We start from the raw sequence: 27,010 nt of genomic DNA on the forward strand, positions 1-27,010 counted from the left end.
GTATCTGATGGAACAGACTTGTTGATAACTATGTGAAATGTCTGCTTAAGCCATTTGTCTTAGCTATAACTGGGCTTTGTCTCATTATTGCCTTGTCTTTGTTTTAAGCCACCTTCCTCCTTCATTTCAATGAAGGATCCAGCTCTAACTCTTGTGGAACCTCTTTATAAGACTGAGTAACAAAAGATGAAGACAATTCAATGTACAGTGGAACCTCGATCTATCGTTCCAGCTGTTTTACCTTTGCTCTAAGTGACCAAAACTCTCATTCAAACCGCATGCCCTTTGTGATATAACTCCCCCTCCTTAGATGAACGTTGATATTCTGGAGTTTGATCTGTGAGTGGCAAGAATCTCATGACTACATTGGCCAGCTGAAGTGGTTTCAAGCAAAAGAGGATTTTTTATTATCGAATTAGGTTCTTATTGTTTTCCTTTTATTGAGTGAAGCCCATTATTCTCTTCTAGTTTCATGTGAAAGACGAGGACGAAGGTAACCTCAGTGAAGGGAATTATCCTGTGCTGTACACATCAGATCCAACAGGAATTTCAACTGATGTGTCAGATCCATTAGCCACTGATGAATTGGTGAGTTCACTAGTGCCTTGTACAGTTCTATTTTTCTACTGCACAATATCATTCCTTTGTGGAATATTCCCAACACTTCTCAGCAGAAACAGAAACCATTCTCCCTCACCTGATCAATAATGACCAACTACAGAATAATTTCTCGAGTGAGTCATTTAAAATTAATTATTCGTAATAATGAATGGTTTTTTTTTTGCTAAAGTGACACTTCAAATTTGTTTACTAAGCAAGTGAGCACACTGTCTTCACATTGGTGAGCAGTTATTGTTCTCTTGATAATATAACAAAGTTTTCACTTCTGTTCATGACAGAGTAGATGTGTGATTAGGAATTGAGAGTTAAGCGGAGTACTGTTGAGTTTGGAACAGTTTAATAGCATGACCATGACATCATGATGCAGCTGCGAGCACGGTCTAACAACATAGCTTGTTCCTTATGAGAGATTGATATTCACAGGAATCAGATCAGATTTGGATATTTTGATGAAAGTGAACAGGAGTTTAAAACAAGGACTAGGGATTTGTCCTTATTTACCACTTTTGTATGGGGTGTTGTACGTTTTGCAATTCAAATGGATTACCAAAAGACGTCAAAAGTTAGTGACATGAACTAATTTTTATATACTTTGACTCAATTTTCTGCTGCTATTGTTCATAGTCTTGAGACCCTTCCACTATGAATGTAATATTTTGCTTATTGTTAGATATTTATTAGACATTTTTGGACACACTCATCTTATCTTTCATTCCTGGCATAAGGCAGGAATACCCATCATTTTGGTAAAATGACTGAGCTGAGTCCACAGTAGTTTGTTCTATGTTTTTGCCCCTCCTTGGATCTGGTATAGCATTCCATATTCACTAACATTTAATCCGGTGGCTACTTTTTTCGTGCTTCACAAAGTACGAGCTAGTGTTAGCATCTGAATTATCTCTCGCCGACTGCCTGCTGTCACCAGTTTTTCTTTTAGTAGCCCCACTAGCACATCCATATCACTTGCTTTATCAACAACTTTTGAATCATGCTCTGGAAGGAAATCTTTATCCAATAGTTTGCTAGCCTTTTTGTTCAGAGTAGAAGTTGCAACATTCAGTTACCTTTAGGAGACATTGATTTGCTGTGAGATGCAACTGCATGGAGTTTCAAAGGAGACACATCCATTTCCTTGAACAATGAATTAATTTCCTCCAATACTTTTCTTTCGATGAATCTTTGTCAAAATCTACAATGCTATCATCACTGCCAGCAATTGGGATTAGCTCTTAAATGCCACAGTTTTCTTCAATATGTATGGTGTATGTATTTATCCACTTTTTCTCTTCATGAATCACATATCTTTTGTCCCGGAATTTCTTTAAACAGTTTCTAGTATGCTACTTATCATGAATGAAAATGCTGGTGTTACTTTTTGTAGTGATTTACTCCTTTTTTTCTATGACATCTAAATGGATCACAGGAAATTATTTGATACGTTTTATTTTTTTCTAAAAAGTAGGTTTTTTGGTTCTCACAATTACTCAAAGGAAGTCCAGAACTTATTCCATGCCTGAGTTCAATCATTTGTCTTTAAAATGTACTTAATTTTTCAAATTTTAGGAGATTCACTTAGTGAAGCTAGTTTATGGCACTCTGTACCTCTAATTGTAAGTTCTCCTCTACTACAGTTTCCTCGTTCTTGATAGTGGGCCATTATAAAGACATCAGCCTGAATGATAAGTCAGTATATGAAAGTGGAAAATTATTGTTAACTGAGAAAGAAATAACAAATTTTGTCAAAATATTTTCCTTAAGGTTTACATACCTAATTTCTAGAAATGGACACAAATATTAACTACAGAACTTATTGGAAAAAACTTGATGTTCACACCGCCAAAGTTGGAGGGCAACTGGGGAAGACAAAGGGCAAACAATAGCTGCATCCTGAGAGAAAACCTACTTTGTACGAATGGTGAAAGTGGCAGGGCTTACTCAGCTCATTTTCGCTTTCTGTTCAATGAACCCTGTTCAGGTCTAAAATATGTGGTTACATTGCTGCCATATTCCAATGTAATATGATATTTTTCCCAGCTCCACTATGAAGTTAAAAAGTATCTTTTCTTCAAAGAAGATACAGCAACAAGTTAATGTCTAATCCTCATTAGAGTAACTGCTTGTCAAGTTTAGACTATGTACCTTCTCACATAATTTTTATAAGTTGCACAACATTCATTGAGTGAAACATATTCGTGAAGTTTTTGTCTATACAAAATGGAGAAAATTAACTTGTATTCACATGCATCTAGTATTTTGATGTGTTCTATAAAGCAAAAATCAAGGTATCCCCAGCAATGATGGCTAAGTGCTATGAATTCCTTAAAATATCCTGTTTCAAAAGAGTATTTTTCTTATCGGGAGAAAAACAACCTGCACATAAAGAATGGTTTAATGTTGGAACTTTTTATGTGCAAGATTCATGTCATAAATATTTACTTAGATATAACAGTTAACACAAGCATTTCATCACACTTGAAGTAGAACCCAACACTGACTGCCAGAGTTGTGAAAATGGATTAAATAATTTTTTAACAACAAAACAAGCAAAAAGCCATGAATTTTACTTTTATAGGTGGTGGGTCATACCGTAAGTAATATGCATTTGAAAAAATAATTTAGCTTTATTCAAATATTGCCTCAGGTCAAACTTTGATGTTTTATTGAACCATATTTTTTAGGCAAAATTTTCTAAAATCTTGTAAAACATTTGAGTTTAGAGAATATCCTATATCCCTTAGGGTATTCTTCAATTAGTTTTGGAATCCTCATGACTTCTATTGTAAACCTGTAGTTTTTCATTGTGAATCAGATGAAAAATATGGCTGAGACAAATTATCTCCCTCTGTAGGTACTATCATTTGCAAAAGTCATGTAAAAAATCGAGCAAATTAAAAAGTAGAATATTAATGACATTAGCTTCCTTAATGTTGACAAACAAACATTTATCACACTATGGCGGAACAAAACCATGGCTTTGGACTTACTTATCAATGCTACTTTTAGTCTACAGTTGTTAAGGCGTATGATGCGAGGTCATCATTGTCTAGATCTTCTATTTAATCATCCAAATATAATAGTGTTGTCTTTTTCCTCTACCAAGTTCTCTTGTGCCATTGTTATGACTACATACATTGTTGGTTCATTGGTTCTAGAGTATATTGTGTCTCTCACAGTATGCAGTTTTTATCCTATTCCATGCATAATATCTCTTTACATTTAGGTTTCTTCATTCTTAGGATATTTTTCAATTGCTTTTTGGAATCCTCATGACTTCCATAGTAAACCTGTAAATTTTCATAAAGAATCGGGTGAAAAATATGGCTGAGACAAATTATTTCCCTCTGGAGTTACAAATGCCTCTGCAGAAGGCATTCATTGAAAAACTGTGGTTTCACCCAAACCTTAAAATGTTGCAAAGGAACTATAAGAGATAGACGAGAAATATTTTACACTGTTTCATTCCTACATGGAAGGATGAAAATTGCAAAGTTTCATCAAAATCCGAGTTGGTGGGTGTCATGCCTGGATGAGCTGACATGGAATGACCCAAATATGATTTCAGCTCCACTTATCCGGTTTTACTGCTCGGCAACTCCACTCAAACAACCCTTCTTAACGAATGTCCTGCAAAAATGCTCCATAGGAAGGGGACTGAAGAGCCCCGTTGGGTTCAGTGGAGCAGTAATGCCAAGGCAAAAACTCAACCATCTTGAAAAAGTTGAAGGTTGAATGAATATTTATTTTCCAAACAAATCTTCTTTACCCATATGAAAGGTTAGCAGAAGAAAGTATTTTTAATGTCAGGCAGGTGAGATGATAATTTGAGGTGTTGCTGATGGAGTATTCAGAATATAATTAGGAGTTTTTTCCCTCCTGCTTTATTTCTTTATAGCTTTCTTTGTGAGGCAGGCATGACTGTAGTTGGACCCCCTGGTGGCACGAAAAACCTTTTGAAAAATGTGTAAAATTACTGCAAAAATGCAATTTTAATGCATAATTTTATTTTTACTTACACACAAAACAAATAATTAATAAGAAATGTTTAATTTTATAGAAAAAAACAATGAATTTGACTTTGATTTTGGACAATGAAACCTTCTTTCATACACCAATCTAACACGTATACTTTTGACCGTAAACAGGCAACAATGCGAAATATCCGCTAGAATATTTCACCTCTTTCAAAAAGCATTCATCCAAATTCTACTTTTAATCCACAGATTCTATCAAAATCATGCTCGAATGTTTTATAAATGTTTTTTTTTATAAATCCAGGATTTGTTGAAAAAAATGAGGTAACTAGAACGTGGAGGATATGAAGCTTTAAAATTAGTCAATCACAGCGAAGAAACCTATCCAGAAAATAGTTCTAGAAACCGCCGCCAATCCGCCAATGGTCAAATAAGGGGTTCCAACTCCGGATCACCCATGAGGCAATCCCAAAAACCTTTGGTGTGGTTTTTGAACTTGTTGAACTTTAATAGATACTGAATACCTTGTGCATTGACAGGCCGTCAAAGGTTGTGCGGAGGCAGATGGACCTGAAGGCAATCTTCCCGAGAAGCAGCAATCTCAGGAAGACGATGAGGAGGAGAGCTTCTGTCCAATGCTGGAGAGCGATTTGGATGAAGGGGATGAATGCAGTGATGCCGGAACCAAGGTGGTGAGTATGGGATACTCCCTGATTGACACAGTTTTTATAGTAGACTAAGTACAGCAGACTCGCGATAATCCGGCTGTGGATTATCCACGCATGATTTTCACTCTCCCTCAGTATTTAATGAAATAAAATGCATTTGGATCCGATAATATCCGATCCGAAAGATCCGGCTCCGAGAATCAAGGATCCGATCCGAATCCGGATCAGAAAAAAATCCTGGATCCGTCCATCCCTGATTAAAAGCATGGTGTTACAGTTGCTATTAGTGTCCATACTTTTTCTTTGGCAGAAAGACAGTTCTGTAGATGATTACAGGGACTGAAGAGGGGCATGTCGAGTGACAGAAAAAGGAATGCATACAAGGAGGTTGTAAATATAACAGATGCCCGATTATCTGGCTGCAGTATCTGTGTTGTGGATTATCCGTGCATGATTTTTACTCTTGCTCAATATTTTTAGTGACCTTTATAAAAAAATAAAATTGGATGCAAAATCATTGGAATAACTTCATTAACACTAGGATACACCAAGCATATTACTTCTGTTAGAATCCCCTTCGAAATGGAAGCAATAGTGAGCTAGCTGCATTCACGGGAGTACCGTGTTCCTGTTTTCCTAGCCTTGCAGCGCACCACTGCGCTCCGTGATCATGGATACAAGTCCCGCTGCAATTGCAAACAGTTAAACTTGTGCCAGATGCGACTACGGGGCGTGATGCCTGACAGTGTAACTTCAGACATCTAGCAGTGGTTTTAAAGCATTATTTCAAACTAATTTGCTGTTTCCTTGATCACATAGCCACGAATGTATGGTTTTCACAACCAGGCCTTATATAGAGCATTAAAAACACGAGTACAACCATGTTATCACTGCTAAAAAGATCCCGAACTGGCAAAGAAAGCTCTCAATGTGTCCGGGTAGCACTTTTAAATAGTGGAATTTTGTCATTAATAATAATATATTTTCTGTTTTCTGTAAATTATGAACATTGCAATACATTGAAGTGAAAGTTTGGGTTATCCGTGTTCTCCGATTATTCGTGCCGTCTCTTCCCATCATTTGTATGTCCCCTTTTGCGTTTCCTTATGGCTGCATGGATAGCAACCAAAGCAGATACTAAGGTGCATAGCATGTGCCCAAGCCCCATAGTGCAACTTTTGGTTGCGTCTTGACACATTTTTTGCGACATTATCTCATTACCCTTTGTTACATCACTTCGCTTAACTTGTGATAAACCTGCCACCAAGGCACACCTCTTCACCTCTTGCTCAAAGATGAATGAAACATTTAAATCCTATTTGATCAAGGAGGTTGTTAATATCTGGAGGTTAAGATATGCATTGGATTAAGTACTATGCAAATGTTAGAGATTTTCTAAAACATTTTTTCCTCCATTAGATATGATGTCTAATCATAATTTAAACGGCAAAAGTAAAATATTTCGAAAAAACCTTCTCGGCTTTAGTGGTTTAAATGAAAAGTGGAAATTTTTAAGTGCATGAAAACGTGACGGATAAGTATGAATGCTGGGAAAAGCCCATGTGACATCATTTTGGTTCTGGCTGCCACCAAGTGAGGCCACCTTTGTGCAAGGCTATGAGCAGTGCCACAATGCAGGCTGCTAGAAGGTAGCACTTGGCTTGATTAAAGATTATTAATACCCTATCAAACGAAGGAAACTTTCCGACCATAGGCAATTTTAATAGGTGGTTAGTAAGGGAGGTTTCCCTGAGCTCTGTGCCACATGCATGCGTTTCAAATGAGGTTAAAATTGACTGTGAACATTTGTCTAAATAGGGATTTTTAAAACAAAATAATTTTTATACATATTATGAATACGATAATAGTGGGTAAAGAATCACAATCAATGCCTTACATTTTCTTTGATGAAGGAAACTACCCTATTGAAGAAGCCTTGGAATTATACTCACAAGGGGAGACCACGTAAACAACATATTTGGGCTTTTCTATCCCTCAATATTAACACTGTTATATGGGAAAAATAGGCTCCGTTACATCACTATGAACAATTTGCCATGGACGATATACAGTATCCTTGATGTATTGTGTAGCAGCTTTGTTTGTTTTCCTTCCAGACACACAGCACAAATATCTTTATCCTTTTCAGCACTGCTCAACCCATTAACAAACTTATCTAATATTTCCATGTTTTCATAACTAAGAAGAGCCCACCTTCTATGCTTATGTACAGTACTTGAAGTTGCTGTTTAAGTATTCCCTATTCCATGTTTGTCATTGTCTTTTTTCTTAGACGTCATTAGTTTCCAAGGTGGCTTATTGATTGTGTCAATTTGATTTATTCCTAGAATTCTTGATAATTTACTGAATGTAGTGTAGATGAATGGGAGGCAAGCCCTCACAACTGGTTTCCCTTTTTTTGTTTTTTGTTCTATTAACACGTTCCGGACGGATGACGAAGATTCTCGTCATTTAGGCGCGTCAACCTAAATGATTTTGAAGCGTACAATACGTATTCGTTTTCAGTTGTTGTTCGTTGTTCATAATGAATTTATACATCATAATGTTTGATTGGGTAAAGTTATATTCTAAAAATAAGCTTTTCAACCAAAGGCATTACGCCCTTATAGGCCCATATTCCCAGAATCGGTGTTCCTAGGAATTTAAATACCCTGGTATGCAACGTGTTAAGGGTTGACATGTTTTCATCATAGGGTTTCTTAAGAGCAGGATGGATGTCCCTTTCACTGTATATCCATTCTGCCGAAACGATTTTTGAAGGTGTTTCAAAACACTGGGTAGGCTCTCTTCATTGGCTCTGGTTAAGGCGGGCTGAATTAAATTTTCAGCATCCCGTTGGATGGGATGGTGATGACTCTGCCCATTCAAATAGAGATTTATATGAGTGGGCTTACGGTATACCCGGCAGTCCAGTCATCAGCCATCTTCTTGATGTATTAGAATTTCAGGGAACGGCAGACATCCATTTTTCTTTTTCTCCATTGTGAACTCGATTTTGTGGTTTTTTCTATTCATGTTATGGAGGTTAACTGATGGGCCTTCGGCCCATCTGGCCAAACAATGAATGTGTCATTCATGTAGCGGTTTCAGTACGTAGGCTGTTGCTGGTCACTGGGTTGTCTTCTCCTCAAAATCCTCCATTAAAAATGTGCTATGGCTGCAGTGATGTTAAGACTACATCCAATGTGGATGCCTTCCAGCTGCTCAAAGAATTTTCCATCTTTCGTGAAGTATTTTGTTATCAATACCGGAAGAAATAGTTCTACGATATTGATTTAGAAGGGCATACTCAGGAGCTGAAGCATGTGTCCAAATAGAAAACCCTTGTAGAGATAGGTAGAGAGGGTCAAAGCTCATCATGATGTCACTCTTTTGTTGACCATGCAGATGAATTGTTGGTCCATCACTCAATGCCCTGAGGACGATGGCAGAGCTAGCCATTGAAACGTTGACTCTGACTGAACAGCTCACCTGATGACAAGGCCGTATCCAGAAAATATTTTCAGGGGGGTTTATGGAATAATAGACAAACATAAAATATACATTTTTATTGTAAACCCTTAAAGGAAAATATGAAAATATTATTATAAAATTTAATTTAGCCTTCCAGCTTTTTTTTGCAGCGACCAAATGAATTAACTCCTTGGTGTCGATGTCAATTCCACGGCCCATAAGTCACCTACCTCTCTTCTAATTCACAGCACTATTATTTCACACACTGCACTACAACTACGCACACTGCACCTACAAATTTGCTTAGATAATTATTGACTTAAGTCGCATTGAACTACTAGATGTCCGTGCGCAGCTATGTAATATCGTCGTGTGAGCACCAAGCAAGCATGAAGTATCTATTTAATTTTTTTCATTTTGGGGAGGATCAATCCCCCTTGATCCCCGCCCTGGCTACGGCCTTGCCTGATGAGAATGACTCATTTGTTAATTTTGATGTAGATGACTTGTTTACCACTTTTACTTTCTGCACAGATCATCAAAGAGGAGGAGGCAGCTGATGACAGTGCGGGATCTTCTGCTGGCACAAAAGAATGTATTCGAGATGCGATTGAAGAAACTTCACAGTTTGCATGCTCCGTTAAAATGACTGAAATATACATTCCTGTGCCAGACTGCCAATTACCCAGAGCCAATATTGTGGTAAGTTTTATTCTCATCTAGGAGCAGCATGGCCTTTATTTGAGTAAAATTCTTAGTTGTATGACAAAATTAGGATTGCGTTGAGTGTATGTATGCGTTTGTATGGGATGTCACCCTCAAATGTGCGAGTGTCTGTTGTGCAACTTTTCCAGTTGTACAATATATTGCAAAACCATTGAGATCTTTATCTATTTTCATGTAAATCAATCTTTTTTGTACAACATCACTATTCTTCTGACGGAAAAGTGTTTCATTCCAACGAGTACTCCAGTGGTGAACTTTATTTTGTCTACTTTCAAGGTAAAAGTCTTTGCTATGTCAGAGAGCCTAAACACGAATCTTTTTCACCTGATTAGATCCTTGTTGTAAAATCCTGCTAATTTTCTCATAGAAAGGTGATGCTTCCCATTCCTTTAATTATGTTTTGCTCTGGTTGAAACCTTGCATCTCTATTAATTCCATTCTTTGAGAGTCCAATTCCAATCACCTCTTTGTTGAGCCGATCCCAATATATATCTGCATAGATGAAAGATATGGCTTCATTAATCAGAATGGCGTAATTATATGCGATACAGTGGTTGGCTACTGTAGATCCCTCAAGGTATCTAAGTCTTATGCAACGTTTGTGCTCTGATATCTTGGTTTAAATAGTTATTCCAGTGTCACCAATGTGTATGTCTCCACACTCATGAGGCATGTGATAGTAGTCGCCAGAGGTCTTTAACCCTTATATGCATTCGCTGCACCTTAGCGGTGCTCGTGGTTTTAAAATTGGTGTAAAAATTTACATTCCGATGGAAAGATGATGATGATGAAAGATTTAGATGTTCAAAGACTCTCGTTAATACGAACAACGTTATTACGAAGTACTCGTTTTTACAAAGAAAATCGTTGGACTCAACGAAAAGGCCTATCCTGGCTATAGGAAAAGAAACTTTATTACGAAATTTTCGTTTTTACGATATTACGAGCCTCAGTCCCGGTTCTGGCGGTTACAAAATTAACTTTATTACGAAGTTCCACGCATAAGCTACGGCATTTAGATCGATATTCACTACGCTAAGTTTTAATAATCACGCCACGTTTAAGTTGTCCTCGTGTACTGTGACCGAGAGCGTCATTTATGGTATTTCTTCAACATTCGCGCAACGATATACCATAAGCTTCATTCCTGGGGGGTCATGGTGACAGACTCATTACAGCTCGTCAATTTGATGTACAGTTAGTGCTCTTCCTACGCACATTCGATTTACGAATTTTTAGGTATGACAGCATTAAAATTTGGAATTTGGCGCCTTTTGATTTGGCCGTTTTACGCCGTGCGGCGTAGAGGAAATCGTACTCTGGGCATAATCTGAACAAAGTATCATTCATTCCGGTGTGAAGTTAGGAACTGACTAGCGTTTCGCCCGTTGTTCCTTGCCGCGGAGAATGATTTTTTCGGCTCCGGCTGCGTTGCTCGCCCTTTTAGTTCACTTCTTCACAATCGTGAGTTAGCGCATGATTTTTGTGAAGTGTTGCATTGTGCAGGATAATCGTACTCCTCAATGCCTTCCATACAGTACGACCGGTCCGATGACGGCACAATAGGAGGTGCGTATAACATTTCTCCAGCACGGTTTGCAGCCAATCGCTGTCCCCCAAACGCACCTCACATTATCGCCTAGTCTTATAACGTCAAATGCAAACAGAGCAGCGAAATAAGCCTGATCCACTAAAACATGCCTTTTCTTCGAATCCCCAAAACAAGTGATTCTTCCGCTGGGTCCTTCACGCTCGTCGTACTTTTCGTCTCCTTTCTTCACGGAAGCCATTATAGGCGTTTCACTTTCTCACCTGGCAACGCTGCCCCGACCTAGACTATTCTGCCAGTCATCAGACAACTCTCGGCGGCCGGACCGTGGGTTTATCAACTTAGGAACAAGGTCGTGGAACGCATCGAGTTCGTAAATGGTACTTACTGTATTCGGGAGGATATCAACCCTCGATTACGTCATGCCGCATGCCGAAACTGAAACGAATTTTCCTGTTTATATATATTTCCGCGTAATTCAATCGCATTTATCATCACGGAGTTTTCGACGATTCCTGAAAGACTGGTTCATACGAACTTAGTTATTACGAATCTCCATTTTATAATTGGAAATAGTGGAAAGAAATGAAAGAGCGAGAAGAGAATTGGTGTCAAGACCACCAGCATCTTTCGCCAACATTGAGAATGTTGAAACATCTTGGTTGGTGAAGCTGGAAGAACAAAATATACAACCTCTGGGTTGCCAGGCGACGATGTTTGCTTGCTGTGGCTGAGTCATCAAGTGTATTAACCCTTTCACTGCCATCGGGCCGATATATCTGCCCTCGCTGGTTGAGCGAAAAATGCCAGGGGCCAATGTATCGGCCCAAATGGGGAGCATGCACAATTTTTTTTAAAAACTGGAATAAGAAGGCCTCTACCTCAAATGTACTTGCCGAAAATTTCGCCTATGAATAATGCTTCTCAGCTGAGTTATGAGTCTTTAAAAATTGATCTTCATCGGCTGCTTGAAAACAAGACGTTATCGGAGCGTGACGTCACGGCACGGTATCCACTGATGACACACTGAGGAAGTGGATAGAAAATCGACCTACGAGGGCTCAAATGCAAATTCGGCGAAAATAATTGCTGTTGTAACGACAAAATGCAGACTGTGAATATTTTGGGTTGCCAAGGCGTTGTTGAAATAAATAAAGGGGATTGTTTGGGGAAATTTGGAATGAAATAAAAATTAGCCACCATAAGGGAATCGAGCTAAAGTAAACTGAAGTATTTTGGTTTCTTATATCCCTCTTGAGTCAATTTGTCCTTTTAGGAACTACTACACAGCTCAACGAAGATTTTTACTTCGATATCTTGCATTCAAGGCTCTACCACTCTAAGACTCTCTTTAGCGAAGTGAATGGTGTACCGTGCGATGACGTCAGGAGGCGTTTCAGGTAACGTGACTTCAAGCGACATTCGAGAACTTTTAATTAGCAATTATTTACGTAAGCAGAGTACTAGGAGAGTTTTGGCTCATATATTTGGACTCGTGAGAACATTTTCTATTCAATGAGACTAACTATCATGATGAACAAATTTCATGCACGTTCCCCATTATTTCACTTTTTTTCCTGATTGTGGCCTTTTCAGCGGCTGTAATGTATGTAAACCTCCATAATCTATCCATGGTAATAAGAGGTAAATATATCTTAAGAATTGGGAAAAAAATCTACACGCATTAAATAAAATTGAGTTGCTGAAAATTTTTAAATCTGAAATGATGCTAATTTCAGAAAATAGCCTTGGCAGTCTTCGTACATCCCACTTGAAATTGGCTGGCAGTGAAAGGGTTAAGTTTGGTCATAAGAATCTCAGGCATCCACAGTTTCGACCAGCTTGAGTGGTCTCTGGAATTTGACATGTTTCTATTATTATGGATTAGAGATGTTATAATTATTATATAGCTTTTATTGAGTGACACTCAACATTCCCTTTTAGTTTAATGAGAAAGAGGAGAAGGAAGAGCTCCTCAATGAGGAGAATTATCCTGCATTTAACTCACCAAATGCAGTTGGCACCTCAAGTGATGCTGTAGACCCCCTGGAAGTTGATGACGAGGTAAGTGCACTTTTACCATGTTAAGTTTTTCTGTCTCAAAAATTCATTCCTCTCTGAAACGTTCTTGACATCATTCAGTAGAATCACTCATTTTTTGTCTCACATGGTAATGTAACCTGTCCCTTTTGTTCATTACCTTCATGTTTGAATTTTGCTCCTGAAAAAGCAGTAAAATGCATTTATTTGCTGATGATAATGTCATAAATATATCAAACTAGTGTTCGCTCTGACTTTTAAATTCTGCGTTTGGATTTGAATAATGTTTATCTGGGGAGAAAAGAGGGGGGCATGGGAGTGTTAAAGTGACCTTGGGTTTCTCTCGAAACGATCCTCGCTCTCTTTTACTTCTATGACACTTTATTCTTCGCACTTATACAAACGGGACTCTCCAGCCCAAACACTCTCCATGTCCCTCGGCTCACTCGACTCCACTGTCCTTACGACTTCTCGACGCGTCCCCTTGAGCCACCTCAGTTGGTTCACGGTCACTCCTTCAGGGGGCAGCATCTCCCGGGGGGGGCACCGCCTGGCGGCGTAACAGGAGTTAATCTGAGTAAATCCCACTTAACTCATGGGGCTGGGTCTGTGAAAACTTTGCATGGTTGGCACTTGAAGGAACATGCATCCTTTGCATTCACAGTACCAAGAGCTGACTATGACAGATGTGAACGGAATATAGAGTTTTGAAGCAGTAGTCGCACTCCAGTGGCCAATCAATCCCAAGGGAAAATTTCATAACTTTACCAATAACTTAGCTTTTCCTCCTTCAAAATCTCCTCCTTTCTGCTGAAGCTTCGTTGGTGTACATTATCACACTTATTGTTTTAAAATGATAATTTCATTCTTGTCTTCATACCTCCAGCTAATAATGGCCACACCAACATTGCTTACCATAATCTGGTGGTAGCATTAAAAATACTGTTATATGTATAGGTAACCAATCGGGTAGTTTCCTTCATCGTAGAAAAGGAAAGGCATTGGTACAATTCATTTCCCACCATTAGTGAATTCATAACATACAAATTATTTCGTTTTAGAAATCCCAGTTTAGACGCATGGCAATGGTCCATTATAAAGTGATTTGAAAAAGGCCAGATTGGCACCCATGCGATGCCAATCCATGTGACATCACTGGGACCTAGTTTTTATAGGAGTTTTACAATCTCTGAGATTACCAATGCATGCACGAGGCACAGAGCTCAAAGGAAACATGTCTTACAAATCACCTATTAAAACTGGCTAAAGTTGGAAAGTTTTCTTTGTTTGATAAGGTTATTATAATCCTTACTTAAGCCAAGCACTACTAGCTAGCAGGGTACTCTGCTCCCTGCTAGCAGCCTGCATCACAGCGGCTCACATATCATCGCCTCAAGGCCACCTCACACGATGGCAGCGTGAACCAGAATGAAGTCACGTGGGCTTTTCCCATCATTCATACTTAGCTGTCACACTTTTGCGCACTTGAAAATTTTCACTTCATTTAATCCCAAAAAATAGATATTGTCATATGAAAATCCAAAAGTGTTAAATGCGTACTCCAGAGGTAATAATCTTTCGATTTAGGCAATAAAAATAATAGGAAACCACCCTATTCCTGTTCAGATGATGGTGTAGGCCTAAGGTGTTACTGACCATGGTTAAGACCGCGGTTGGGTGAACAATTAAGTGAATGATTTTCTTAAATAAATATGGCGTCTCCTAGTTGTATATACAGTGAGTCCTCGTCTACGTCACCCCGTTTAACGTCATTTCGCGATAACGTCACGAAAATTTTGAGACCGTCATTCGTTTATCGCACCTTTGCTTCGCGATAACGTCAGGTCTGGTCAGGTCTTTTAAATTTCGCGCGAGAAAAAAATGCGGAGCGGCGGGCGTTGCAGGTTGTTCATTTTGTGGGCGGTAATGCAGTCAGTCTGAACGAAGTGTAAAACGGTGTGTTTATTGTCAATTTCGATTACGTTTATAGCAACTTTTATGCAAAATAAATTCTTAGGTAGGTGCGCAAATGTTAAGTGCGTAAATGTCAAGTAAAGTTTTAGCAAATTTTACTTGACATAACGGTTTTCTGGAACCTGAAAAGTGATTTCTAGGAATTTTTCCGTGTAGAACTCGGAGTATTTGTCGTCACTTTTTCGCCGTGTTCTCAATAATGTTGGTTCCTGTAACTGCGACGATGTTTCAGCGATGATGATACCCAGGTGACCACCATAGCGAAGCTGAAAAAACAAACGCGGGAAGATACAAAAATGGAAAAGGATGTACGTCGCTGCTGGTGTTGCCGTCAATGAAGACAGGGACTCGTGTTTATGCCATAGTTTGGCATTCTCATCGTAAGAAATGGCCCAAATATGACACGCTAAAATTTTTTCGCGTAGGAATTGTGAGGTCTAGGAGCCGATAATCACTTTTTACATTGTTTCTTATGGGATATTGTGCTTCGATTAACGTCATTTCGTTTATCGTCACATTTTTCAGGAACGGTAAGTGATGTTAAACAATGACTCACTGTAGGTTCAAAAAAGAAGAATTGTTGCTTCGTTTACACAGATATTTACTTTACAAAAGGATTGCCCTGTACCAAACTATAGCCTTAATTCTTTGCAGCACAGGAATTATTACCGTTGAATAAAAACTTTTGGGCTATGTCACGCATAAATTACTGGGATGACCCAACATAACCAACCGATTCTGGTCGCTTTCTCAAGGGAGTCTGATGTGTACCCACAGGAGTAATGAAGAATCAGGAATTATAACCTTTGTAGGGTTGGTAATGTTATTAATGTATATCGCTTCCATGGACAGTGGCTACTTTTCCATTGGGTAATGGAATTACTATCTGCTATTAAAGTAAATCTACACTCGGTATGAATCATTAGAAAATGAAGTCAACATAAAAATTGTATAAATGATTACATGAATGGCACAGTATTTAAGGCACAGTTATTCAATTTAGAATGAGAGTTATTCAAAAACTGTCTCATTGTTGAAAGAAATTGCAAAGTGTTCATTGCTGTATATGTGTGGATGATAGTTCTATATTGTAAAAGAATCGTTTATCAAAATAATACTGATTCTTATGTGCATTCATGATTAATGAGTTGATTCCTACTTTCAGCCTTTGTTTACAGAGGATGAAAAACTGATTGGTAATTCTAAAATGACCAATGACTCTACGACTGAGGCTATAGGTGAGTAAACTCTAGGTCTTGCAATTATATGCGTAGAGAGGTTGTTGTAACTTTTTTGAAGTATGAAGAACCTAATTTAGTCATCCATGCGTAACTTTTGTTTAATTTAGTTTATCTTTACGTTTATCTTTACATTTGTGTGGTCTAGATTTCTAATAATATGAAGTGTAATGTATTCTATAGAAATATTATAATTTCCTTCAACATTTATTTATACTATAAGCCCTTTTAATGTAAAATATTTTGTTCTGCTGAAGTCGATCGATTTTTGACTTAGATTGGCTACTGAAATTTCATTTATATTTAGTGACATACTGCATTTATGGCAGTGAAAGATTCATATAAGATCTCCTCTCTAGTTCAGTCAATGGTCTTCAACAAATGAGTTCTTTATGGCTGGTGTTATAGACAAAACTTTCTAGTTATTAATGATCCATTACAGGGGCTTAGCATGAGGTACCAGTGCCTGTACACTGAAGTCTGTATTTGTATAAAACCTGTGGGTGGAATTCGGTGAAATGACTGTATGAAATTGTTACCGACTTCTTTTGGTAGAAATGTGATTTGTCCATGTTGAAATACAACACCAGTAGTATTTTTCACCCATTTATGTACTACTCCACTTCCCTATTTCTTTCCTAGTTTTGACACTCAAATGTCGTTCTGAATTCTTTCCCGCCTATGTCTACAGAAGGATAACGTTTTCTGTGCTATGGGTAGCATAAGAATATTTGAAACCTCTGTGTGTGGAGTTTTTTTTGGGGTTGAGTTACCCTGGTTTTCTTTTTCTTTTTATTTGGAACCGAACCGGTCCCAAATAAGAATATTATTTGTATTATTTATACCCTGGTATATTACTAATATTATTTAAGCACTGTTGGATTTTAAATGGATTTCTAGCATTAATTACAGCCAAATTAGTGATCACAAGTTACTGAGACTGTAAGTCCAGAAGTGGTATTAGCATATCGAATTTATAAAATTAGCATGGGCTTGGCAACAGTGTTAGGTTTCACGGTGAATCATGTCAGAAAATACTTTGTAACAGAAAGTAAGTAGATATATTATGGATTTCAGAAGTTAACACCAGAAGACAAATCAGTGCAGCTAAGATGCAGAACAACTCAATTTTAATAACTTATGTGTAGCAGCTTGCTGTTATTGATAAAAAAATTATAATCACTTATATTTCTATGTACTTATGTGGATCTCATCAGGAGGTTGATCAGGAAATGATTTAGATGGATATCATATTCAACCTGGAAAAATGTAATTGCTCCCATTATGGCTTTTTAACTGTTATCCTCAAACGGAGGAAAGTAGGAAATTATGTAATTTTTAACAAATTTAATTTTTTTTCATCAAATTTACCTCTGATTGTAAACTAGACTTGATTCATGGTTGATGTATTTCTTCTTTTTCAACAACAATGTGCTGTGAATTTGGAAATAAAAATGCATGAATTGTGGCCTCTTCAATGGCATATGTGATATCAGTTGCTAAGTAATTTATGAAAAATATTTACTTATTGGTGTCAAAACTAGTAGCTGCTAAAAGTAAACTGATGTTGAAAAATCTGTAGCAATTTTAACATTCAATAAATTATATTCCTTAAAGATTTTGATAATTGTTGTTCTCTCACATAGGAGGATAAGGGCAACAGTATTTTCTCTTCAGGTATTTTCAAAAGTAAATTTTATGCCATTTTAAATACATACTTAAGGAACATTTTGATGTGTATAATCCATAACCAATGAACACACGTTTTTGTCTTTTAAATGAATATTTTTTAAAAGGGCATGATTTCGTTTTTCTTCAGCAATTTTCAAGCTTGATATGACATAATTTTTGATGCTTGACTTTTCATTTTGGACAAAATTATAGCAATATTGAAATGTCCAAAAAAGACTGACATCTGATCTACTTGCATAGGAGTGAAAGGAAAACATTATTCTCTCCTTAAGTTTTCCTAAATGAAATATTATTGTCGTTTTAAATATCAGCTTTTGGAACATTACAATATGCACAACACAAAATTACTGAATACAAATTTGTCTTTTGAATGAACAACTTTTTATAGGGTATGATTTCTTTTTTCATCAACAATTTCAAGATATTAATTATTATGGATGCGTTCCTTTCCTTAAGGAACAGGTATAGGAATATGTATAGGAAGGAATAGTTCCCTATCTATCAAATGGTTTTTAAAAATTAGATCTGTGAGTCCTGGATTGTAATATGATTTTCTTTTCTAGGGCTGTCAACTCCTGACCAAGTGCTGGTTGAAACGACACCAACTTCACACCTGCTGGCAGAAAGAAATGTATGGATTGATCTTAATGATGATTGTATTGGTTCATCAGCCTCAGTGACACACATTCAATCCAAGACTGTGGCATCCCCATGTGGGGATGGAACGAATGTGATGGATAAAGATTTGAAAGAAGACATTGCTCATCATGCTGACAAGGTACGGTCTAACTCAATTCCTGATGATGGACACAGTTATATGAAACACATTCCAGCATCTAGAAACAGTGGAAATGGAGCCACAATGACTGTTGTAGGGGATAGAAGGGATGCACCAAATATCACAGGTAGCCTTAGGTTGATCAGAGTCAGTGAAAACAGAAGAATTGGCATTGAGGCAGTCATGGAAAACAAAAAAGAGATTAGTTATTGCTTCATCAAAAATCCTAGAAATGGTAAAAATTCAAACGATAAGTTATATTATTGCTCCCACTGCAGATATGAGTTCAACACCAATGATGATCTGATCAAACACATGGAAATTCATTCTGGTACCAGCAATTTGGATCCTAATGATGAATCATCTATGGGAAAAGATGAGTCTTTTAAAGTCCCCGCATCAAGAGAAGAAAGTAATAATTCTCGTGAGTCGTCCACCTCTGAGACATTGATGGGATTGGAAAGGAAAATACGAGGGCCGATGCAAAAAGTAAATGCGCCTGTTTTAGAAATCTGTGGTGGAATGGGAGAGAGGGAAACTGCAGAACGAGTGGGAAGTTCTGATAGGGATGGGAAACCATACACGAAGAATATGTCCTCAGAGTCCACCACCTCTTGCGCGACAAACCTCAGAAATGATGCGCTAGGAGGCGCAAAAGGAGAGCCTTTCAATTGCAGCGTCTGCAACAAGTCGTTCACGCTGAGGAGCGGTCTTAGCAATCACATGCGTTCGCACAAAGAAAGAAAACCTTATCCGTGTATGATCTGCAGAAAGTCTTTCGCTTCGAAGTCTCGCATAACTAAACACTTGCGCACACATACAGATGAGAAGCCTTTTTCATGTAGTTATTGCATGAAGTCTTTTTCTCATAAAGAAACCCTCACGACGCATTTGCGCACCCACACGGGGGAGAAGCCCTTTTCGTGCAATTATTGCGCAAAGGCTTTCACTAGAAAGGAGAAACTCATCCTGCACTCGCGTGTACACACAGGGGAGAGACCGTTTACATGCGAGATCTGCAGCAAGTCTTTTGCCTCGAAGTCTCCCATTACTCAACACATGCGCACGCACACGCAAGAGAAACCATTTTCATGCAGTGATTGCGCAAAGTCTTTCTCTCTTAAATGCAGCCTCATGAAACATTTGCGCAGCCACACAGGGGAGAAGCCTTTTTCGTGCAATCATTGCGCAAAGGCTTTCGCCAGAAAGGACAAACTCATCCAACACTCGCGTGTACACACAGGGGAGAAGCCTTTTTCATGTAAACTTTGTGCTAAGACTTTCACTAGAAAGGACATACTCATCCAACACTCGCGTGTACACACAGGGGAGAAGCCTTTTTCATGTAAATTTTGTGCTAAGACTTTCACTAGTAAGGAAAAACTCATCCAACACTCGCGTGTACACACAGGAGAGAAGCCTTTTTCATGTAGTGATTGCATGAAGTCTTTTTCTCTTAAAGGAACCCTCATGATGCATTTGCGCACCCACACGGGGGAGAAGCCCTTTTCGTGCAATTATTGCACAAAGGCTTTCACTAGAAAGGAGAAACTCATCCTACACTCACGTGTACACACAGGAGAGAAGCCTTTTTCATGTAATTATTGTGCAAAGACTTTCACTAGAAAGGACAGTCTCATCCAACACATTCATATGCACACAGGATAGAAATCTTTTTCATGTTATCACTAAATCTTTCATTAGCAAATAAAGTCTCATCGGACACTTGCGTACACACACAGACAAGAGACAGTTTACATGCAAGATTTGTGGCAAGTCTTTCACTTCGAGTTCTTCTCTCTCCAATCACATGCAAAAACACTCACGAGAGAAACCTTTTTTGTAGAGATGTGCAAACAGTATTCGCAAATGCTCAAATGCTAGAAAGTATTCCATATTCGAGATCTCGATTAATTATGCTACAGCTAAAATCTTGATTGCTTTGAATTTCGTGCCATACACTGTCGCACGCACATAATTGGTATTGGCGAATGATAGCAACGATAGCGACCAAATAGCAACTCAAGCCACGTTTCCTTATTTAGAACATGGTGAAATGCACAATGAGCTGATTACGGCCTTCAGCCATTTTGTCATCTCTGTATATCCCTACTCTGTGGTATAGTGCTGCTGTGAAGTTAGAATAAAGATATCAGTAGCATTGATCTTTCACACAGTGTAATTTATCCTCACTAATGCTACTCCAACATTAGAAACTATGTTCATGAATGTAGTCTTATGACAAACTTACTCAGTGTATTTACCTAAGTTATTTACCTACCTTAGTTTGCTTTACCTAAGTTAATTGGCATTCTGGTAGTTAATAACATGAGAAATCTTGGTAACTCATGTGCATGGTCATTTATTTATAAGATAACTGAAAACAAAAGTAGAATAATATCAATTAAAATATGACATATTGGAAATGAATTCACTTGAAGTTTACAATTCAATGGACATATGACATGCACATGCATCATATATCAGTGACAACAGTTTGTTGCGATGAGATATAGATAGTTAGCGGTATGCAATCATCACAGAAAATTTCAAAAATAACTGTTGTGACTCAAATGATAAATGACAACCTCCACATCATAGGAGACCAATACGATCACTAAGTAAACATGCCACACGTTGAGACAGGGTTACAGGATATGAGGTGAGATATGTCTCACTACAGCTATGGGACAGGAAATTGAAGCAATGTTGGAGCAATAAACCATTTAGTAGAAATGAGCATGAAGTTTGGGCATCCAATCATTGAAGAAAAAAATCTGGAAGATATCAAATAATTAAGAGAAAATTAAATAATAAGGAGAAGCACTACATGTATGTGGAAGTACGTCATGATGAGCCACATGAAATGCACATACTAGGTAAACTGACTTTAAATGAATGGTACTTAGTAGTTACTATCTTTACCTCATAAGTAAGATAGTATGTGAGCGCAAACACTATACAGAGAGAAAACTAATGAATTTTGATGCAACTGTAGTTGAATTTAAATCCTAACTTCCCAATAGGAGAGGTTTCTTGAGACGACCAAAATAATCTTGTGGTCCAGTCTCTGACAAGAGGCGACACAGGCTACAGCAGTGCCACTTTGTGGGGTTTGCCATCAGGACATTTGAGAGCTTAACAAAAGTTTTTCTAAAACATTTCACATAAGATATATCACAGTAAATAATAATTAGGTAACAGTAACATGATTAGAAACAGGTGAAATGAGTTTTGGCTATTTCTTTAGTTGATTTAAGGAAGGAATATTGCAGGAACAAATGCATAGTTAGTTAGTTATCTTGAGATTCAGTCCATTTGAAGCCATAATCATGTTTAGGGAATGTGGAATGTGTCAAGCATGGGATATCTCAATGGTGAACTTCTAAATTAGAAAGATTTATCTGCTGAAGTGTAGGATATTTTTTACCATCATCCTGGTACCAAATCTTCCTTTCAGGTCAAGCAAAAGCAATATAAGACTATTCTGTGATGGAACTGTCAGTAAAATTAGGTTTTGGCAAGAGACTAATATGTATGTAGGAAAAAGTGATAAAGTTTCTGAAAGAGTGCAAGTGTTTCATTATGTAGTGGTAAGGTGAGTGTCGCGTGTTCCTCTTGTGTGGACTGCAAAGGGTAAAGACAACTTTGGAATGCGTAACTTTATTTGCTTGACAGAATATGGAGGAACACATTTCAGATTCCATGAGAAGGTAGATGATTTTATTGCAGAGAATTTTGGATGCTGCAGGGAAATTCTCCCTTTAGTGAATATACCCAAAAGTATTTGTACCCTAATGAGATAAAGTATTATTCAAATTTCACTGTTTCCTTCTGAGATTGTTCCAATTTTTTCTTTTCTAATGATTCATTCATGATGCATTCCTTGAAGGAGGATACGTTGGAATCTGAGAAAGTTGAGATACGTTTGCATGGTGAACAGGTAGTTGAAAAGGAAGGGAATGAGGTGAGTTTTCCTCTTGCATTCAAAATCTGTTGTGCAGACTTATGCAATGGTTTTGGTGGTTGAGTACTTAAAATCATGCTTGTGATTTCTCTCACACCCTTGTGTGACACATCCTTGCTTGTCAAAGATGCACTTTCATCAGAATAACTTGCAAATAATTAATTCTTCAATATTTTGTTGACACCTGATAATTCTAATCTTTTTGTACCTGTTGAAGTCATCATAGCGATTCCCAAGCCTAAAAATAACCCCACACAGAGAGTACAACCAAGGAGAATTACATCACAACCTGAAAGAACACCCCTCAGCATGAATGATTATGGTGTACTGAAATGCATTTCTTCGAATCCCCATCAACGGAGACCTGGGTAAATGGTGATGATTCCAATTAGCATAAGACTGCAAAGTTATTTTTAGTGAAGCAATCATTAACTTACATCCATTCTGAAGGGAGTTACAAGGTTTTGATCTTAAGGAAAAATGGTTTGGCACCGCTGGGATGAGAAGAAAATTTCAAAGGTTAAAATTGTTGCATCTTTGAATCCAGTGAATCGAGATGTGTTGTAGAGTTGTTTCAAAAAGGAAAAAAAATTAATGAGATTTATGGGATCGAAAGAACTAATTAATAATGCCATAGGACTATCTAAAAGATATTTATAGATTGTATTTTATGTTATTTATATAGCTTCCTTTGTAAACATTGTGAATAATTTATAGTGTGTATATGATTGCCTACATAATAAGTTAATAAGTGCAGATTCCATGCTCTTACCCCCTACTCCCTTATTTGTACCTCTGTAAATTAGAGGTGTCTCACCAGAACCTTTTTATGTGAAAATCTGGGTAAGAAAGAAAACTCCAAAAGTGACAAAATAAGGCGGATCCTTTGACCTCCTATTTATCAATGTTTACGACTGTACTCACATTTTTCTCATTACGACTGTAAAAAATAAAACACTGATTTTCTGCACATTACAAAAACCCATGCCAAAATTACCTAGCATATCCTGAATGCTATGCAGTCCAGTCTGGCCTACGAATCTAACAGTGTTGCATTTATAAGGATGACCACTCGTGGCTGGAAATTGCAGGCCTGATTGTAGATGTATTTTTTTCAACAAAATATTACACATACGGCATATTTGACCCCTCAACACTGATGTGTACGCAGTACGCTTACTGATCTTCTTCATGCAAACATTTTTCTCATTGAGATAATTTTTATTTTGAATTTAAAGAAAATCTGTTTTTTTTGAAGGTGTTTAAATAGTAATTCATACTTTGTTTTGCTGACCCCCAAGTCAAAACTACTGGGTATTTTCCATTTAAAATACATTTGGAGTAGCATTTTGTATTTTTTGTGGCATTTTTCTCGTTATGCCTGTAAAAAATAAACCGCCGATGTTCTACACATTACAAAAACCCTTGATAAAACATCAAGCATATCCTGAATCTTATGCACTCAAGCCTATCCTATGAATGTAGGAGTGTTGCATATTATAAGGATGACAACTAGTGGCTGTATGTCGGAAGGGGAGATTGTACCTTTGCTCTGTGAATTAAACATGTGGAACCAGACGTCTGACTTGTCATCTCATTCTGCCTTCTACGAACCTGGCCCTTCCTATTAAGCTTAGCACTTATAGTGTATATTTTATTTTGCATTTCAAATATGCACTGAGTTTCGGTATTTACCCATTCTAAAATAAAAAAATACATCTTTAAAATACTTTTGGAGTAGCTCTGATAACACTTCCGTAACATTATGATTCTAAGAATACTTCTTTTTTGTAATAATAGTTTTGTTATGTTTCCAACTATACATAACTTGCCACGGAGGTTATATTTTTTAAAGATTCTTTAGTTTCCATATAAATGTTTTTTATATTTTAAAAGGTAATTACCCAGTAATTCGTAGTTTGATTTTCTGACCCCCAAGTCATAGGAGCGGTATTTTGTATTTTTTGTAGCATTTTTTAATTTTTCTCGTTATGTCTGTAAAAATAAACCGCTGATGTGCTACACACAACAAAAAACCATTGATGAAACATCAAGGATATCCTGAATCATATGCATTGAAGCCTTTCCTACGAATACAGGAGTCTTGCATATCATAAGGATGACAACTCGTGGCTGGACCTGTGTGTTCATTTATTTTATTTTTAATAAAATGTTACACACACGGCATATTTGACCCCTCAACACTGTGATATGCACCAAGTACGCCTACTGATCTTCTTCATGCCAAAATTTTTCTCATTGAGATTTTTTATTTTGAATTTAAACAGATTACTGTGCTTTTTGAAGGAACGTTTTTTTTTCTTTCCAATAAATTTTCATTGTGATTTCATTTATAAAAATTTTATTTTGTAGTTTTCCATGACTTTTGGTTTCACACTTGTGAGTTGGCGAATTTGGTCTGAAAACTAAACGCCTTCCTTCAACTGTAGTATCTTCAAAACTGCTGGCTACTCTTTAAGTGAGGCATGAAAATGTGTCAACTCCTTTAGCATGAGATAAAATATCTTTCGTATTAGCTCACTGCCCTCTCTTTGTCTTTCGCATGTTTTTCATCACCTTGACACCCAATATATACATGCAGCTAATGAACCACATGCAGCTAATGAAACCACATCTTTTTCTAACACCGTGGCCAACACAGAAGAATATAAAACAAGTGAACACATTCAATTGACAAGCAAATTGTTGCATGGTGATTGTACGACATATTAAACTACCACACAATGATAGAATTATTAGAGACATTTGAGTGAATTAAGACTGAAGCAGGTCAGTAAATGGTGGCTGAAGTGAAGGACTGTCTATTTAAATCATTCACAATAGTTCAATTAATAAATACGAGAAAAAAATGTCATTGACACAATGCTTGAAAATTTGAAAGAAAGTCCTAGAAATCGATGCTTTCATTTCAACTTATGTAATGATCTTTGAAGTTATTTTTGATTGAAGAACATTGTTAAAGTTCTCCTTGTCAAACGGAAGTAAAAAACAAGGGTCAAATGTCATTGACTACAATTCTTGTTGTCCACTACAAAGTTAACAAAAATGGAGTCAAGGAATGGAAATTGTGGCGCTAGGTCAAATGCATTGTCGTTCCAGATAATTCGTCCAGAAAATTTATCCATTCTATTTATTTGATTTTTTTAATTAATTAAAACGTTTACTATTGGCACCACAACATGTAGGGTACGACTACTCCTTCAGACAAATGCCATTGGAAAGCTGAATTATAGTTGCGTAGATTGTGGAACTTTCATAATAGCAGGCGTGACTAGAGATTTTACGAGAAAAACAATGATCAGATTTGAAAAACATGCTGAGGGAACGAGGATCAGTGATTCAGGGGTAAATTTCAAATTAATTGAAACTGGTGAAAGAAGGCCTTGATATAAAAATGGATGAGTTAATGATTGAGACTGAACAGAGGAGAGAAATTGAAATACAGGTACTACTAAAACATTCACAGAAGAACATGAGAGGTGAGATAGGCAACTGAGAGAAGAACAAGCACAGGGGGATGGGACAGTAGGGGAGATATAAGAGCGTTTAAAGGATATACAAGATGGCCAGGGACTTTACTAGAAGGCATATAGTGGGAGATCCGACAAACATGGGCGTACCCAGCAAGGAGCGGGAGGTGACAGCTGCCCCCTCCTTTTTTGAAACTATTTAGGCACTGTTTTATTTTCTTAAAATGTTGGTATCATGCTTAGATTTTACTACTTGAACAACCATGGCTTGCCCCCTCCCAAGTTATATCCTGGACACTCTTTCATCGGAAAATAGAGGAACATACGAAAATAGTCATCAGATGAGACAGGTGATCGCTGAAGTAAGCGGTTTAGGGTAGATCGCAAAACAAAATGCAAAAACAAATATTTTGAGGTGTACAGAGAGGGTAAAAAGTGTTATGACTATATGTATATTCAATGTATTTTTATTAGTTTGTAGTGAAGAGATGGCCAAGAAGGAACAGAAATGGAACTACAGTACACTCTCAATTATCTGGGCAAATGATGGGGGAGAGAAAACACGGATAACCCAAAGTTTCACCTTAATGTCTTTTAATGCTCATAATTTAACAAAAAACGGGAATATGCTGTTACCATTTATGCCGTTATTTTTATTTAAGAGTGCTTCCCGGACTCATTGACAGCTTTCATCGCCAGTTCGCGATCTTTTAAGCGACGACAACATGCTTGTACTCGTATTATCAATGCTCCATGAAAGGCCTGGTTTCGAAAACCACACATCCGTGGCTGTGTTGGCGGATTCAGAAAATTGGTTTGCA

At 37.4% G+C, this 27,010-nt stretch overlaps 1 protein-coding gene across 1 annotated transcript; it reads left to right on the top strand.

The window, feature by feature from the left end:
* Window positions 1–556: 556 nt before the first annotated feature.
* LOC124172268 (oocyte zinc finger protein XlCOF22-like) lies at window positions 557–20,697 on the top strand. Its single transcript, XM_046551685.1, has 6 exons — window positions 557–588; window positions 5,132–5,284; window positions 9,269–9,436; window positions 12,954–13,073; window positions 16,189–16,261; window positions 18,517–20,697. Exons 2-6 carry the CDS (start codon window positions 5,228–5,230, stop codon window positions 20,397–20,399), a joined length of 2,301 nt encoding a protein of 766 aa, XP_046407641.1. The 5' UTR covers window positions 557–588; window positions 5,132–5,227; the 3' UTR covers window positions 20,400–20,697.
* Window positions 20,698–27,010: the final 6,313 nt, after the last annotated feature.

Source organism: Ischnura elegans (assembly GCF_921293095.1).
Source record: "Ischnura elegans chromosome 13 unlocalized genomic scaffold, ioIscEleg1.1 SUPER_13_unloc_1, whole genome shotgun sequence".
NCBI classification, from domain to species: domain Eukaryota; kingdom Metazoa; phylum Arthropoda; class Insecta; order Odonata; family Coenagrionidae; genus Ischnura; species Ischnura elegans.

What these genes read in the sequence shown, in the direction of transcription:
- LOC124172268 (XM_046551685.1), top strand. Translation starts at nt 5,228, where the DNA reads ATGCTGGAGAGCGATTTGGATGAAGGGGATGAATGCAGTGATGCCGGA. An exon ending in GTGATGCCGGAACCAAGGTG is followed by an intron (nt 5,285 to 9,268) that starts GTGAGTATGGGA and finishes CTTTCTGCACAG; the next exon opens with ATCATCAAAGAGGAGGAGGC. An exon ending in CTCTACGACTGAGGCTATAG is followed by an intron (nt 16,262 to 18,516) that starts GTGAGTAAACTC and finishes TTTCTTTTCTAG; the next exon opens with GGCTGTCAACTCCTGACCAA.